Source organism: Eucalyptus grandis, chromosome 6, assembly GCF_016545825.1.
Source record: "Eucalyptus grandis isolate ANBG69807.140 chromosome 6, ASM1654582v1, whole genome shotgun sequence".
Taxonomy (NCBI): domain Eukaryota; kingdom Viridiplantae; phylum Streptophyta; class Magnoliopsida; order Myrtales; family Myrtaceae; genus Eucalyptus; species Eucalyptus grandis.
Window position 1 is genome coordinate 9092638 of NC_052617.1, and position 15789 is coordinate 9108426.

A 15789-nucleotide genomic window follows, 5' to 3' on the forward strand; every position below is an offset into this window, starting at 1 on the left:
TTCAACCGATCACATATATTTTTGTATTCTACGAGATAAGTCGAGAGGTTTTGATCAAGTTTCGGCAAGGCTGTAATTTTCCTCTAAGCTCGAACTCCTTTGCTATTGATTTTTGTGTAAATCGTTTTAGAAGAGATTGCCATACATCAAAGGATGTTTCTAAACCGATGATTAGACTTAGAATATTCTCGGTGACGGCCCCACTAATCCATGATGAGATCAACTGATCCTGTTCTTGTCCAATCAATGTAATCGGGATTAACAAGTTCTGAATCACATCCTTCATCATTGTTGTGCAACATTCGTGAAGGAGCTACAACATCACCATTAACAAAACCGAAGAGGTCTTGACTCTTGGGAACCTTTGAATTTGAGCTTGCCACAACAGAAAATTGTCTTCGGCGAGCTTGATTGTAACAAAGTTCGAGATGTTTACATGTATTGGAAATGGATATTTTGGTGATCTTCTTGCCATTTCTTCAAACTTTCAGATCAAACCAAGTTATACAAACAACCTACGGCTCGATACCATGAGAAAGATGAAGAACTTCAAACAAGACTTGTGAAAGATGAAGAACTTCAAACAAGATCAAGTGCACGAATCGAAGACAATTTGTATTTCCAAATGATGATCATATCATTGTATTTCAAGACAATTGAAACAACGAGAATGTGAAGAAACTTCGTTGTTCTATTCTTCTTAGATCAAATGTACTTAACTTGCTTCAGAGTTTCGGATTTGAGCCGTTCTTCATTCTCCGAAAGTTTCTTTCTCCGTATCAAGATTCCTTCGCACTTATTGATGATCTCGATACATTGTTCTCTCAAATCTTGCAACCTCTCTCTCTCTCTATCTTTCTATCTGTTCTTCCTTACTTCTTATGTAAAGCAAAGCGAGTACTTATACTAGAATATGTAACAGCACTTAGTTACAAAGGAAAACAGAATAAAGTAACTACTTTAACAGAAAGAATCTATTTGACTAAGCCTTAAGACTTTGGCAATCCGAGTCATTAAGCCCTCGAGCATCTTCGTTCATTGATCATCGGCTATCCGAGTTATTAAGCCCTCGAGCATTCTCGTTCATTGATCATTGATCCAGTCATCTTCGTTTACGGATTCGGGTCCCTCTGTTTTGGTCCTCTGTTTTTGCTTCTGCATTTGAGCATCTTCGTTACTTTTATACTTAACAGCTTGGGCCATTGCTTGAGCAAATGGTGAAGAAGAAACGTTCCAGGTGTTGCTGATGCTGCTACTTTGGACCACATCTAGGCAAGCTAGGCCATGCCATTCGAGCTTTGACACCATTTGGGCTGAGCTCTGCTTGTCAACGAGGGTCCCTCGTTGCTAAAGTTGGAACGGTGGAGGCGCATCTGACCATCTATAATCTAGGTACATGTGTCACAAAAAAATAAAATCAGGGTAAATATGTTGGGCATAATTTGAAATTTTTTTTGACATTTTCCTAAATTAAGTAACCCAACTAAGACAGAAGTTAGTCATCTATCTTCGAGTCTTATCATGTTAAGTCATGCCACGGTAAAATTCATAGATGAGAAAGCTTAGCAAAAAGAACAAGTCATCATGGGCTAAATTCTTGAACAGGTGCCAACAACTTCATGTGAAGGAAATATTCGTGAAGTGGGCTGAGTAATTTGAGCCCAAAGACTTCTTTAGGCCTGCCCAGAGTAGCCCAGAGTAGTCCTTGACTTCTTTAGGCCTCCGGCGGTCGACGGCGGCTGATGGGCCGTGCGGCGGCAATCGGCGACGGCAGTCGGCCGGCGGCGATCGGCCGGCGGGGACGTGCGGCGGCGGCGTCCGGCGGCGTCCGGCGGTCTACCGGCAAAAATAAAAAAAAACAAATAAATATAACAAAGAAACTGTTTTTTTACCAAACGCATTTCTATTCTTTTTCTATTTCTAGATGTGTAGTTATCAAACGGGTTTTTTACATGAAATTGTTAGAATAGAAATAGAAAAGAACTATTTCTGAAAAGAAATTGTTCCCAGCCAAAAAATGTTCTCATGTGCACCCTAACCCCGACTCATCGTCTAACTTACGATACTAGTAATCCCCAATTCAGTTCCAATTTTATTTTTTATTTTCCGTTATAATCCTAAACATTTACTGAAAATTAACATAATTCTTCCTGCCAATCAAAAATTATTAAAGTGACGCCCAATTTTCGCTAGCTGGCTTACATGACATGCTAACATGGACAAGTTCACTCAGCCCAATCAACAATTTCCAACTACAATTATCAAAAAACTACATTGAAATTTTCCATAAAAGTTCAAGACTACATTGGCAAAATTATATAATTTAGAATCGAATCAATATTATATATTAAGTTTAGAATTGAATTTATAATGTTCCCTACAATTTAACTAAGAAATGCATGGAAAGGCGAATGAATTTTCTGCGACCAGCAGTTCGCTTTCACATAAGACGTCTGGAGAAGCTACTTTTGCGGTGCCTCGAAAGTAAGATCACCATCCCAATTCGAATTCGAGTAGTTTTCTTTTCCTGGAAATTTAGTAGAACAGTCGCAATCGCACCTAAACCTTCGCATTCCATCTTGTAAACTGAATCTTCAACCGCCGATCTTTTTCTTCATCCCCTCTTTCTACAAAACGCATACTCAACATAAGTCGCGACACTACCCCGACAAACGCTAGAACTCATCAGCACTCTGGCTGAAGAAAAGAATGGCCAAACTGAAGTTTTCATCAGCTAAAACGATGGAGGAACACCAGAGAGGCGTTGTCTTGATTCTTGATTGTGCACGTATCTGTTTCTCTTAACTCTCTACCACGATGTAACACTTAACTCTAGCGTCGCAACTCGAACCTACTGAGCACGCTACTTATACAGAACATGAGAACTGTACATGTAGAGAAACAGCTTGCATAGGACTCATCCATGATGCATTGAATTTAATGCCGCATTGGTCTCGCAAGATCTAGGCAAGTTTTTCGCAATTGATTGTTAACGATGTCGATCCAGGCATTATTTGGACTGCAGAGTTTTATTATGATTTGATACAAGTCATCAAGGGTATCGAACCTAACCAAATCGACCAAAGCAAATCCAAAAAAAAGGGGAAAAAGGGGAAAAAGGCTTGCTATCAGATTATTCACTGAGCTAATCAATGAGCGACGAGAGCGTCGTTGCCCGTCACATTCAAGAAGGGATCGCCACCGCCGCGGCTGACGCTGGAGTCCAGGCTCTGCAAAAGCCCAGATCTGTGAGCAACGAGCCTTTTCCTCGCGAGGCAACGCGGGCCCCACCCGGCGCCTCCGAGGAGCGGAGGCGCCGGATCGGCCACGGAGATCTGGAGCTGGGCGGCTTGGTCGCGCGCGCGCCGGGAAGGGTCGGGCCGGGTCGTGTGGGGCCGAGAGAGGGTCCGGCTTGTGAGACCGGGAGCTGATCCTGGAGTCCCGGAGCCGCGCTAGCGCCCCCGGCTTCAAGTACCTGTGAGACGACGGCGGCGGCGGCGGCGTTCTTGAGGCCGAGGCTTTCATGCTCGCCGCCGTCTGTGCGCGCGCTTTAGAGAGAGAGAGAGAGAGAGAGAGAGAGAGAGGGAGGGAGGGAGGGAAGGAGAAGGGTTGGGGATGGAATGATTAATAGAGAGAGAGAGAGAGAGAGAGAAGGAGGGAAGGTTGGTTTTCGGGAGGCGGGAAAGCGGGGGAGGGAAAAGGAAAAATGGAGGGTGGGGCGGAGAGCGGGACGTTGGGAGCGAGCAAGGGAGGGAGGGGGCTAGGGTTTTGCGGGGAGACGAAACGAGCGGGAAATGCATGGAATATGACCACGTCACACGTCCTACCCGCTGCTGACGTGCTCCTAGATTCCGGCACGTGGACGGGCAGGCCCCCCTCACGTGACCATAAAACGTGAATCTGACGCGTTCGGGCAAAAACAGAACCATAATCTCGGAGGGAATCCTGGTTATTTTGTGCTTTGATTATGTAATGCCGTAGATATTATTCGGTGGCTGTAAAGCAACAAATCATGGAGGCCGACGTCACGTATGGCGATGCCCAATCAGAATTCGACACGTGGCGACGACGCGGACAAATATAAAAAAAAAATGAAAAATCTGGACGCCGGCCATGGACGAGCTGGCCTCGCGAGCGACGCCGACGCTCGTCCATGTGTGTCGTTCGGCTAGATCTGGAGATCTGGGCGCTCGCGGCCAAGGCTCCGTCGTCGGCGTCGTCTAGATCTGAAGCCCTCGGCCGTGAACGGAGGCTGCTCTACTCTCCACGCATCTAGAATTCGCCTTCCCCATCGACGCCGGCGACGGAGCCTTGGCCGCGAGCGAAGGCTGCTTTTACTCTCTACGGATCTGGAGATCTGATTTACTCTTGGCGAACGAAGGCTGCTCCGTGGACGCTGGCGTGAAGCTTTACTGCAACCGCCAACAATGCCGCCGAAGGTAAAACTGCTTCGAATCCGGGAGACCTCGCCACTCGCCAGGATCGCGAAGAGAGAGGTTACGAAGGAATTGAGGTGCGGCAAAACAGAGCTTATCATGCTTTTCAACGAGGACGACAAGTTCGAGGGCCCTGGATGGATTCGACGAGACGGCGAGGGACTGAACGCGCCGCCGTGGGTGGAGGAGAGCTGAGAAAATATTGGGTGGGTTTAACCCTCCACGTAGGCGGTGGGTTAAACCACTCAGCGGTCGACACGTGGCGCCACGTTGGCGAGGGCGTCAGGCGTTCAAAATTCGCGCGGGCCGCGTGTGGGGCCCACCGCTCTGACGCTCCCCTCTGCTCTCCTCTGCGACACCTGCCTGTCGAAATCGTCCTCTCTCTCCCCCATTCTCCGTTCCGTTGCGGGGGAGAACAAAATTCGCACAGCTGCTTCTCTCCCTGTCCTCTGCTCTCTCTGTCTCTCCATTCTCGCCGACGAGCTCTCTCTCCATTCTCGACTTCGACGCCCTGCCTCCGACGCCGACGACTCCGCCTCCACAGGTTGCCAGCGACGCCCTCGACTCCGACGCCCTTTCCAGTGAACCGCGACCCCGATGCCCTCCGGCGCTTGCCTCTCCGTCGCCCCCGACTCCGATGCCGACGCCGACGCCGACGCAACCTCCGCCTCCGCCGCTGACGCTTCTGCCTCCGCCTCCGCCCCCGACGCCGACGCCCCTTCGCCTCCCTCTCGCGACCTCCGCCTTCGTCCGTGTCTGTTCTAACAGTATTATTACTTACTGATGTGGAGGGAGGAGCATTGTGGGGTGAAATTTTGAAGATTTTGTTGCTTTCTTTTCATTTTGAGAAGAATATAGTTTTTACAACTACATGAGAGGTACCGTTCATACTATTTCAAGTGTTGCAGATTCATTATGCATCTTGATTGCTTTTTCACACTTTTTAATGGATTGGATGTTCACTAGCAAATGGTTGTCAACTACTACTTTGTTCCATCGATGCAGAGTGATTAAGGCTGCAAAGAATGTCTCGGGACCAACATTATCTAACCTCCAGCTTGCTGAAGAAGAGATTATTCTTGATATAGATGGCACTGTTCCTCTGCAACCTGTATTGCAGCACATTGGTATCTCAGCTTGGCCTGGTGAGTTCTATCCTGACAATCGAGTTGTGGGAATATATCTTAGGTTGGGTTCCCTGGTTGATTGTGTGGATCATCATCTGTTAGCTGGTGGGAAATCAATTCCTGGAATGATGATTTGACTGTATCGTAGCTGCTGGAGTTTGATAATCATGGACCTTTTATGTGCAAGATTACTTCTGACTGCAGATTGAATTCTTCAGCCTTGGAAACTTTTGCTTCTCATCCGTAGCTTCCATTTGTTATGGGCAGAGCAAATTGAATTTGAATTTGCCAAATGAAATATATGTCCACACACACTTCAGCTTTAAGATGATTTCATCCAAATATCTTCTAATTTGCAGCAAAGTCAGGATTTAGGAAATGACAGACGTAATAAGTGGGCAATTTTTATTTATTTATTTAATTTGGTGATTTTGTTCCCATATAGTAGTTATGGATTTTGAAACATAGGTTAAGGTGCAGCTCTACTGGCAATGTTGCTTCAAACTTCATATGGTGAATTCAAGGTGGGGGCCTAGATTTTAGGGCTGGTTTGCCTTAACTACCACAAACTCTGGCTAAACATCTCATGCATTGTTAGGACAGACACTAGCTTGTCAGTTTTAGAGACATGTCCAAGATTACTGCTCTTAAAAGAATATAATAAAATTCTGATGATAGTTTCGCTTGTTAACATTCAATTTTCAAAGCCATATGTGGATTGCCAATATTTGTGTTGTGTGATTATCCAGGCTGCTTCAAGACTTCTCCACCATGAGTATCAGTTGCTGCATGACCAGCCTGCAAGATGCCATACCCCCTGGACGGATTGCCCAAACTCACTATCTTGATGTCCCGGTGGATGGGCCAACTACCAGAGTGTCATCTATTCATGGAAGTGAGAAGCTGCCTAGTGTTGATGGTGTTCGAGGTCACCGACTGCAAGTATGCCGTGTCTTGCAAGAAGATAGAGAGCGAAACAGTTTTTTATCCCCTCTGAGAGATGATCATTCCCTTCAGCCGAGAGAGTCTTTGTTAACATTCAAATGGATGCTCACCAAGGAACCCATCCATTTATCGGTCAAGAAGATTCTTCTACGCTGCCTGACAGGACAATTTTGCATAATACTTCTGATCTGCGTGTCAAGAGAAAACGCAAGGTAATTCTGATGCTTCTGAGAGCAGAGTATTGTCATCACTTTTTGATATAGCTTTATGGTGACCAAAAATGTCATTTTGTTGCAGATTGAAGAAGCCCGGATCGCTAGGGAAGTTGAAGCTAATGAAAACCGAATTCTTAAAGCACTAGAGAAAGAAAATATTTTAGGAGAAAGGTTTTCATTTATCACTTAAGGATTGTGAGCTTTGTGGAGAAAAATTTGGCATGTACTGATATCCTGTATTTTTGTATTGCAGGCTGAGGAACGAATGAGGAAAGAGATGGAAAGATTTGATCGTGAAAGAAGGAAGGAAGAAGAAAGGTTGATGCGTGAACAGCAGAGAGAGGATGAGAGATTGCTACGTGAGCGAAGGCGAGAATCAAAGCGACGGGAGAAGTATTTACAGAAAGAATCTATTAAGGTAAGTATTTGAGCTTGATATTGCATTTTCACTAGTTAGTTTCTTTTGCTTTATTTGATTGGTTAAGCAGCATCTCTTCTTTTCTCTTTTCTTTACCAACTTCCCTGGTTTTTTGTTTGGAAGGTGGAGAAAAAGAGACAAAAAGAAGAGCTTCGTTGAGAAAAAGAAGCAGAGAGACGAAAAGCTGCAGTGGAGAAGGCCACTGCTCGCAGAATTGCCAAGGAATCCATGGAGCTTATGGAGGATGAACAGCTGGAGCTGATGGAATTGGCCGCTGCAAGCAAGGGGTTGCCTTCAATTGTTAATCTCGATCATGCCACTATGCAGAACCTTGAGTTGTTCAGCGGTAGCTTTTTTATAGCGATTACTATTAAGACCAATTTCACTCCATTGATTCATTGATTGTGTGATATTGTTGTTTTAACTAGGATTCTATGGTAGCTAAGACAAGCTTTTAAATTCTTATGCTATGTTTTTATCGTGTACCTTAAATTCAGTAGAAAGGAAATAGGGGCCGATCCTTTCTAGAAAATTTACTGGTGTTCCATTGTTGTCAAGAATAATTCTAGATATACTAAAATTATACAAACCATCATACTAAATGATGTTAACATTGGATATATGAATAAGTCACCATCTTGTGAATTGAATCTAATCCTGTCATCACCAATTTAATTCATGTCACCATCTTGTGATTTGAAAGCAGCCGGCGACCGGCGGCGGCGGCAGTGGGCGGTGGCTCCGAGCGATTGGCGGTGGTCGCGGCAAGAAAATAAAATTAAAAAGAAAATCAGCTTACTTCTAGAAATTGTTCCCGGGAACAAGAAGCAACTTTTTGCTTCTCAAAACTGTTCCCGGGAACAAAACGGGAACGAAAAATTGAGAAATTGTTCTCGGGAACAAATGTTTTACCAAACAGGTTTCTGTTCTTTTTTTGTTCCGGGGAACAAAAGAACAGAAATTGGGAGAAACAGAAACGTTGTCATGCAGACCCCTACTGGACCGGAGGAGTTGGGACCAACACGGACTGCTCCTTGTGGAACAATGACCAGGATCAGCTGTGTTATTCGTGCGGCTCTTGCAAAGCCGGTGTGCTAGCCAGCCTCCGGCACAGCTGGAGGAAGGTGTTAGTCATAAACATTGTCATACTGATCCTCCTGGTGATTGCCTATGTGATCGCCTGTGCCGCGTTCAGGAACGACAAACGCATCGACAACGACGAGCCCTACGGCGAAGCCCGGATGACCAAGTCACAGCCTAGTAGGCTCCAGTTCTAGGCCTTTATGTCATTTTGATAAATGTAATTGACTGGTTTGTTTGGTATTGTTTAATAGCTTTGAAGGGTTGGTTGTAAGTAATGTGCCAGTGGCAAATCCTCTTTTCCTTGATTGCTCTTCAGGTTTTCTTTTGGGAATTGAAGCGAGGACATTGTCGATGGGAAGGAGGTGTAGTGGCAGGAAAATTGAAGTCGTAAGGTGTAGTGGCAGGAAAATTGAAGTCGTAAGATGGATGTGTAGGAGTATTGTCGAGACTTATCACTGTGATGAGTATGATTTATGACATATGTAATACAATGAAGATTAGATTTCTGTGCACGAGCGGGTCCTGCGGCAACCTTGTCGCTGGGATATCTACGTTGTACTTCGAGATGAGCTGGGAACGAATTGGCTTCGTCTGAAACTAACCAGGTTTTCCACGAAGAAAATGTCCAAACCATTAGGCGGTCAGCACTTAACGAATGTCAAAGTTCTCCATCTGTAGAACTTCAATCAGGGCGAGAAATGGGTTCTGAGAAGAACAATTGATGGACCAGACAGAGACCCATGCATCATGGGAAAGACCCATATCGTCTCGGAAGGATGATTCGCCGCCCATAGGAGGCAGGTCCAACGGATCCATGCGCGTGAATGGCTTAATGCTTAAGTTCACACGTTCTTATTGAATATTTCAGGACAGGTCGCATCGCTTTGCGGATGTTTCCATTAAGTTTCGTTCAGATGGATAGGCAAACGAGACCGATTTCCTAAACACATTCCGGGTTTTGATTTACCCGATCGACAATTCTATTCTTCCACCTCTTACATCTCCACAAATATGTATGCGCACAAGCGCGAGTCTTTAAATGTTATATGCGTGCTTTCAGAAAACAACTAGAGGGTTTTCTATTGAACCCTCCAAACAATTTTCCTATAAAGTTATACATAGAGGGGGTTTCGCACATACAAGGAATTTAATCTGGACAATGGCCGTATGAACCATGCTCCTTCCTCACATCTGCAGGGCTGAATACATCACTATCAGATCTAATGACAGGCTAACACACTCGACAGCTTAAGATCCTTGCTCAACAGGAATGGGCTGCCGATCTGATTCTAGCTGACACCTCTCGCTATAATTTTCGTCGGTCTTGATTGGAAATCTCATTTCATTCTCCTTGGCGCTCTTCAATGTATTTGGCTCAGCATTTCTTTTCTCTGTTTCATAAAACGAGCAAGAATCATTAGTTTGCTTCATCATTGGTCCAAAAAAAAAGAGAAAATACAAAAGGAAAGACAATCTCCTGGGTGTGAACTAGGAACACGTTAGAATCAATCTAATACAAGGATTCTCTGTTCCGCGCCAAGAGACCCAGTGAATGCAAATATTACAGTAAAATTCTACAAGTAACAGTTTCAGGACATCCATACCTCCTGTAGCAAACGGCGTTCAATTTCACGTACTTGCTGAACAGTCATTCCAAACCAATCGTCGATCCAGCTAAAACAGTTACGATGACTTGCGATAAAAAGTGCTCTTTCACCCTATGCAAAGAATGGCAAAGGATCAGTTTCGAGGAAATTAAGATTTAAGTAAAAATATATTTTGGAAAAATGATGAGCTAATTTACCGAGAGCATAGCTTGTTCAAGTCGGTAACCAAAACCCCAGTACGGTGCATCTACAGTAAGCAACTTATATGCTGTCATAACTGGTTGCACTTACTCTGCAGACATTAGCAGAATTTTACAACTATGATCAGTATAGCATACATGTTACTGTATGTAAAGAAACACCAAGTCAGCACCCACACAACACGTTATCCACTTCCGTGCTCACATCATTCAACCGTTTACAGACGCCACTTTGAGAAAAGAACAGAAGGGCAAAAGCAGCTGAGAGCAGGAATATGAGGAAAAAAAAGGAAGAAGCTCCTGTCAATAGAGGAGCTTCATGGACCGCAAAGATACTTAGCTATGCTGGTAGGCTGCAATTGATGAAGTCCGTGGTGTCTGGCATAGTGAATTACCAGCGTCAGATTTTTATCTTGCCTAAAAAGGGTGATAAATGATGTTGAAAGGAGATGCTCTGCCTTTTTATGGAAGGGCAGCAATGGGAAATTAACAGAAGCAAAAGTAGCTTGGTCTCAGCTTTGTTCTCTCGAGTATGAAGGTGGTGCAGTTGGAGAAAAATCTGACGGGTCGCTCTAACGTCTCGTCGAAAGTGACGAGGAGCCTCGCTAAGGGGGATTTTGAAACGCGGTATGGTCCAGTCTAGACACAGTTCCTTTGGTTTCCATGGCAATCCGTTTGGTTCCGACGTATAAGCGCACTTTTTGTCGTTAGGCCCGTGTCGCTCGTGCTGTGAGTAATGAACCTTCCACGTCACGTCGGGCTTGACAAGTCGTACGTACCATTCATCGTTTACCTTGCAGCCTCATTTGATATGTCACGAGCTGCTCCATCACTCTTGGCCTTAGAAAGCTAAAAGCTTCTATATTGATGATAGGATCAGAGCAACAAGTGAAGGCCATCGTCATGGATATTTCAATTTCTACAATCCAACGTCTCAAAAAATGAGTAAAATCTAAAGTTGTGGGTACTGCCTCATAATAGAATGTCAAAAGAACTAGAACCGAGCATATATTGGACATCGTGACTCGAAACATCACATGCTCTAAATTTGATAAACGATAGCATAATCCTTCACTAACAGAAAGGTCACCTCTCATTTCCCCAATGGCGATACTGCATCGAGACCACGCCTTAGATAAGCCATCAGCAACATTTTCTGAACAAACAGTAATAAGTTCTCCACAAACATCACTAACCGACCTATATGTATGATTACAGCTAATGAAGTGCATGAAAACTACCGTATCACGTGTATATGGTACATGATTAATGAATTACAGGCTTAAGGGGATGAGCTCTCAGCTTGGACAAATCCAGATTGGAATCAAGCTCCTCATCTAGTTCTCCAACAACGCTTCTGCAAGCACAGGACATGGAAAAGAACTATGAAAATATGTACATCAACAGAGTTTACTCTGCAGTAATCACAGCACTCAATTAAAGTAGAAGGCAGAAATGACATAAAAGAAGGCAAAATTCTGTCTTCTTCTTTCTGCTTGTCACTTTAAGAAACAAAACGTAAAGAAGAAAGAGGTTGAACTGAGATGGAGTTTGTCATTACATGTTATCACCCCTTATTATGTAAAAAGACCGAGCACAAGTTGCTGCACGCCTTCCTGCAGTAAACCGGAATGTTATTCAAAAGAAGAGCTAAGTTTTCCAAAATATCAAAACCTGAAAGAGGGGAAATAGGGAATGTAGAAAGACCTTTGTGGAGTAAACACGTTCATGAGATTCATCAAGAATGATATTTGTTGCTTGGTCATAGCCCTTTAAGACCCCCTAAATTCAAAATATTGTAATTATTCTCTACTCTATAATGACAAAAAAAAAATGTTGTAACTGTGAAACATACCACAATGTTACGCCCATCATTTGTAATGACCGATATTGTTTCTGCATACAACAAATAACTCATAAGAGCAAAGCAAGGACCAAACCTTGAGCAATTGAGTGGAGTATTCGTAAGTAGTGAAGGTATTCTGAGTCACTTTTAGGATTTAGTTTTCTTGTTTCAACAGGGCACAAGTCAAAATCCTCTGAAGTCAGAAAAGTGCCTCACGGACCTGTACAATTATTTACTAGACAGTTGATATTCAACACAATTATTACTTTTCTTACATAGCCTTTATGCACATAATAGATACATCACTATATGCCACAAAACTGTATATATGACCATAAGAGAATGAAAGTGGAAGCCTCCTATTTTTTGTTGATCGAAAAGTGAGCCCAAGCTCCAGGCTCCTTATCCTAAGCCCAGCCTCGATGTCCCTTTTAGATTCCTACTCACATGTTTTAGGTTTCTTCTCCTACTAATTGACAAGGTTAAAGAAAATCAAGTGAGAAACTGAGAAAGTAAGTCAAGAGACATACGGTCTACGAGAGAATCAAGTCCAGGGCCAGTAGACATTTCACAACTCCCAAAACTAGCAAAGATCCTCTTGCAGGTCTAGTTCTGCACACTGGCTTCTGTAGAAAAATGAATGAATAGAAATAAGTCTCTCAGAACTGAAATATGTCCACTCACAGCTTCAAGATAGCATATCTTCTTAGTATAAAAAGTATGCAACACATCCTCCACAACACTTTGAGAAATTAGAGAAGAGAGTAAATAGGAAGTCCATTTGGTTGAACGAACTCAAAGGCTGTGAAAACATAAATTATTCATCGTTTGCCATTATGGTACTCATTTTCTGTTCGTTTTGCAGATTCACAAGTCTCGGTGTGAGATTGAGGGGGAGAGATTCTCTATACGAATAATGTTTGATTATGAGAAAGAACTTCCTATAGCCAGTTCTTTACAAGATAATATCACAATTCAATACAGAGATCTAATATCATTCTTATCCCTGAAAAACAATATGATGCCTGAAGAGGATTGGGACATTGGAAATACTTCTTACATATCTGCATTATCTAAACAACTTTTACTTGTAAGGGTTGTCAAGAATAGAATGATAACCGACATTTCCGCAGACCTTGGATTCTCAAGCTAAAAAAAAGAAAGAAATAGCAAAAAGGAATATCTTCTCCCTTCGAGGCATAAATTCAACCATAGACTGCAGAGTTCGACTATGAATAAAGAAAATTCAGACCACCTGCGTCTTCCAAGTTCATTGGGATAAAGAACAAGGAATGAGAGTTCTCGCTAGAGACAAATGCATGATGAAAATGGGGAGCTTGGCATGAACGAGGGAAGCAACTTGTACTTGGGATAAATGATAGATTCGTAGAACAAACAAACAATCTATACTAATTTTCAAGCAGCCTATGCAAAAGGCTTCAATTAGAAATTAGAACCTCTTTTCTTTTTTGCCGCTAGCATCATTATTCAATACACGATTATATCTCTAAACACACCCAAAAAAATGCAGCCTCTGTCTATGATACTTAATTTCTCGCCAACATTTCGTCGATCTGCATTTGAAGGACAATGAGTCTAGCTACTAGTAATTTCCACTGCCATTAAAATGCAACACACCACCCCAAGTAACAGAGCCGTGCTCCCACGACCATGGCCAGAACCACTTTCCACTCGACCTCACAACCGCCTACCGAGAGCCTCGACAACCCACCCACGCACCGCGTTAGCGAAGCGCAGTGTCGATTCGCCAGCTCACGCGACCAAACAACACGATCAAATGTCGCCAAGCGACTACTACTGTTCGCCGACAAATTCGTCGAAGGAGGGACTCCAGTTTTTCCAACCGCGCGGCGCATCGATTTCGTTCGCTCGCGAGCGCGCACAAGTCGAATCAACTAACGCGAAATTCTCGTGCAGCCGCCGAACAGAATATCGCAAAATGAGATGCTATCGATGCCGGGATAACCCATCCCGAACCGGCGAGCTCGAGTTACAGCAGGAGCTAGAGAGAGAGAGAGAGAGAGAGAGAGAGCTCACCTTCCTGTGAAGCCGCTTAGCAGAGTTTGGCTCGGGCGTCCACCGGCGAGCGAGAGCGAGAGAGAGAGAGAGAGAGAGAGAGGGGCTGACGAAGATGACGAAGATGGAGGGGGCTGACGAAGATGGAGGAGGGGCTGAAACCTAGGGAGTGAACATGAAATCGCAACAGAAAGGGGTGCAATTTAGCTCTGCGCGGCCCAAATGATCTGGAAGTCTCCTTGGGCTCCGTGCGGCCCAAATGATCTGCTGAGTCTCTTTTACGGCCCGTGGATCACGATCCTCAATGTTCAGATATTGGGCTCGCGACACCAATTACGTCGGAGGAAAGTGTGAAAGTACTTCTAAACATATTATAATTGTGTCGATTTAGTCTATTTGACCAATTTTGATCAGAAATCACTAATGACTGATTATGAATGTAGATAATACATACAATTAATGCATATATAAATTCATATTCACAGTTATATTTCATTAATTTTTCCAATTATAACTTACCAAAAAAAAATCCGATTTGGCAATAGTCAACCTTTTTCTAATGCCAGTTCATACATTTCCCTCTCTCTCTCTCTCTCTGGATATTTCTCATGTGTAAACAGAATGCTAAAAATCAATCAGAATTTTAGGGACAATTTCCTTTGCTAGTCTTCCATAGGCAATTATTATTGATTTGTTAATTTTTACAGCTATTACTCTTTAATTAGTATGAAAAATATGATAACAATTTATCTGCATATTCCTTGGAAATAGAAGCGGATCGATGAGATACATAATGAGACTTGAAATCAATAGACACGCGATAATCATTCCGCACTAAATAATATAATTTTAATAGGATTTTGTTGAAATATGCTCCTATGATCTCAACGAAGAAAGTGCCTCGTTTCCAATCCACTATCTTTTCTGTATTATGTTCAATCAATGCATAAAAAATGAACAAATATTTTACTATGGATTTGTTTGTTTCAGATAAATCAATGAACTAGAAAAAGGATCCATAAATTGTTTGTTAATATGTTTTCATCTTCATTGTAATTCATGCCTAAACATTGCCGTGGACGAAAGGAATGCTCGTTGTCTATGCAAGTGATCCGATCAATCATCTGGGGAAGATATTATTTTATTAATGATTTAACGTAACACGAAGCCGACTTACCACGGTTAACAACATCACCGAGGAAAAGGGCCAAGTGGAAAGCAAGCGCGTTCCCTTCCTATCATTCTCCAAAGCAGCCGACCAAAGCCGCCTTATCTGCATCGCAAACACGATCCTTTCTCTCAAAGAAGCATCCTCGAATTTGGTGTAGAAAAAGAAAACCCTCCTCGAACCAAATCTCATCATCATTTCGACCCGTAAAGGAATAAAACCTCATGGCCAGAATTGAAAAAATGGCCCCTTCAAATCCTCCGCGAACGAGGGCGAGGAGGCGTCCACGTGCGCGGCGAAATCCCGTCTGACCAATTACACGGGTTGCTTTTCTCGCAGCCCCCGTTCGCGGATTGAAAGGAGATCGTCGACCGACTCAAGGAAACGGATGCGTCCTTGTTCTTGATTGAACTGTGGATCGAGTCTTAGTCCTAATAATAATTCGAGATTTTAGTTCATCTCCTTAAGTGCGATTTCGAAAACATGTCGGCACATCTTTCTTAATCATTATGCTGACGAGGCACAATCCATCTTTCTGAACCAATAATTTTATTTCTGGTAATTCTAACTTCCAAAAAGTCTTTAAATCCTTGCTTACAAGGTCGGTTGGGTGCTTGCAATTTCCCCCCGAAAGAAAAGAGGCAGTTGCACGATTTCTTTTGCGATGACGATTGGATGCTTTCTTGAAAAGATCTAATATTGCATAT

General features: G+C 43.3%; 1 protein-coding gene, 1 long non-coding RNA gene and 1 pseudogene across 5 annotated transcripts; 2 read left to right on the forward strand and 1 right to left on the reverse strand.

Annotated features, from left to right (window-relative positions):
- The first annotated feature begins 4856 nt into the window (after nucleotides 1–4856).
- LOC104431905 (homeobox-DDT domain protein RLT2-like) lies at nucleotides 4857–7589 on the forward strand. Of its 4 annotated transcripts, none has more exons than XR_005552048.1 (6): nucleotides 4857–5243; nucleotides 5442–5581; nucleotides 6313–6720; nucleotides 6806–6894; nucleotides 6977–7141; nucleotides 7265–7589. XR_005552048.1 is itself a non-coding variant. In XM_039315234.1 (5 exons), exons 1-4 carry the CDS (start codon nucleotides 5942–5944, stop codon nucleotides 6990–6992), a joined length of 489 nt encoding a protein of 162 aa, XP_039171168.1. In that variant the 5' UTR covers nucleotides 5872–5941; the 3' UTR covers nucleotides 6993–7141; nucleotides 7265–7589. The 4 variants fall into 4 exon arrangements, 2 of the variants coding, with proteins under 2 accessions (XP_039171169.1, XP_039171168.1); XR_005552047.1 differs by having other exon boundaries at nucleotides 4858–5314; XM_039315234.1 differs by lacking the exons at nucleotides 4857–5243; nucleotides 5442–5581; nucleotides 6806–6894 and adding exons at nucleotides 5872–5950; nucleotides 6032–6087.
- Nucleotides 7590–8128: 539 nt separating this feature from the next.
- On the forward strand, nucleotides 8129–8736 carry LOC120295013. Its single transcript, XR_005552380.1, has 2 exons — nucleotides 8129–8586; nucleotides 8617–8736. It is a non-coding gene; the product is annotated as an uncharacterized LOC120295013 (long non-coding RNA).
- Nucleotides 8737–11052: 2316 nt separating this feature from the next.
- Nucleotides 11053–14063, reverse strand: LOC120294642 (annotated as a pseudogene).
- Nucleotides 14064–15789: the final 1726 nt, after the last annotated feature.

Excerpts from the sequence above, each read along its gene's own strand:
- LOC104431905 (XM_039315234.1), top strand. Across the intron at positions 6,088-6,312 it reads CTTCATATGGTGAATTCAAG|GCTGCTTCAAGACTTCTCCA; the intron begins GTGGGGGCCTAG and ends GTGATTATCCAG.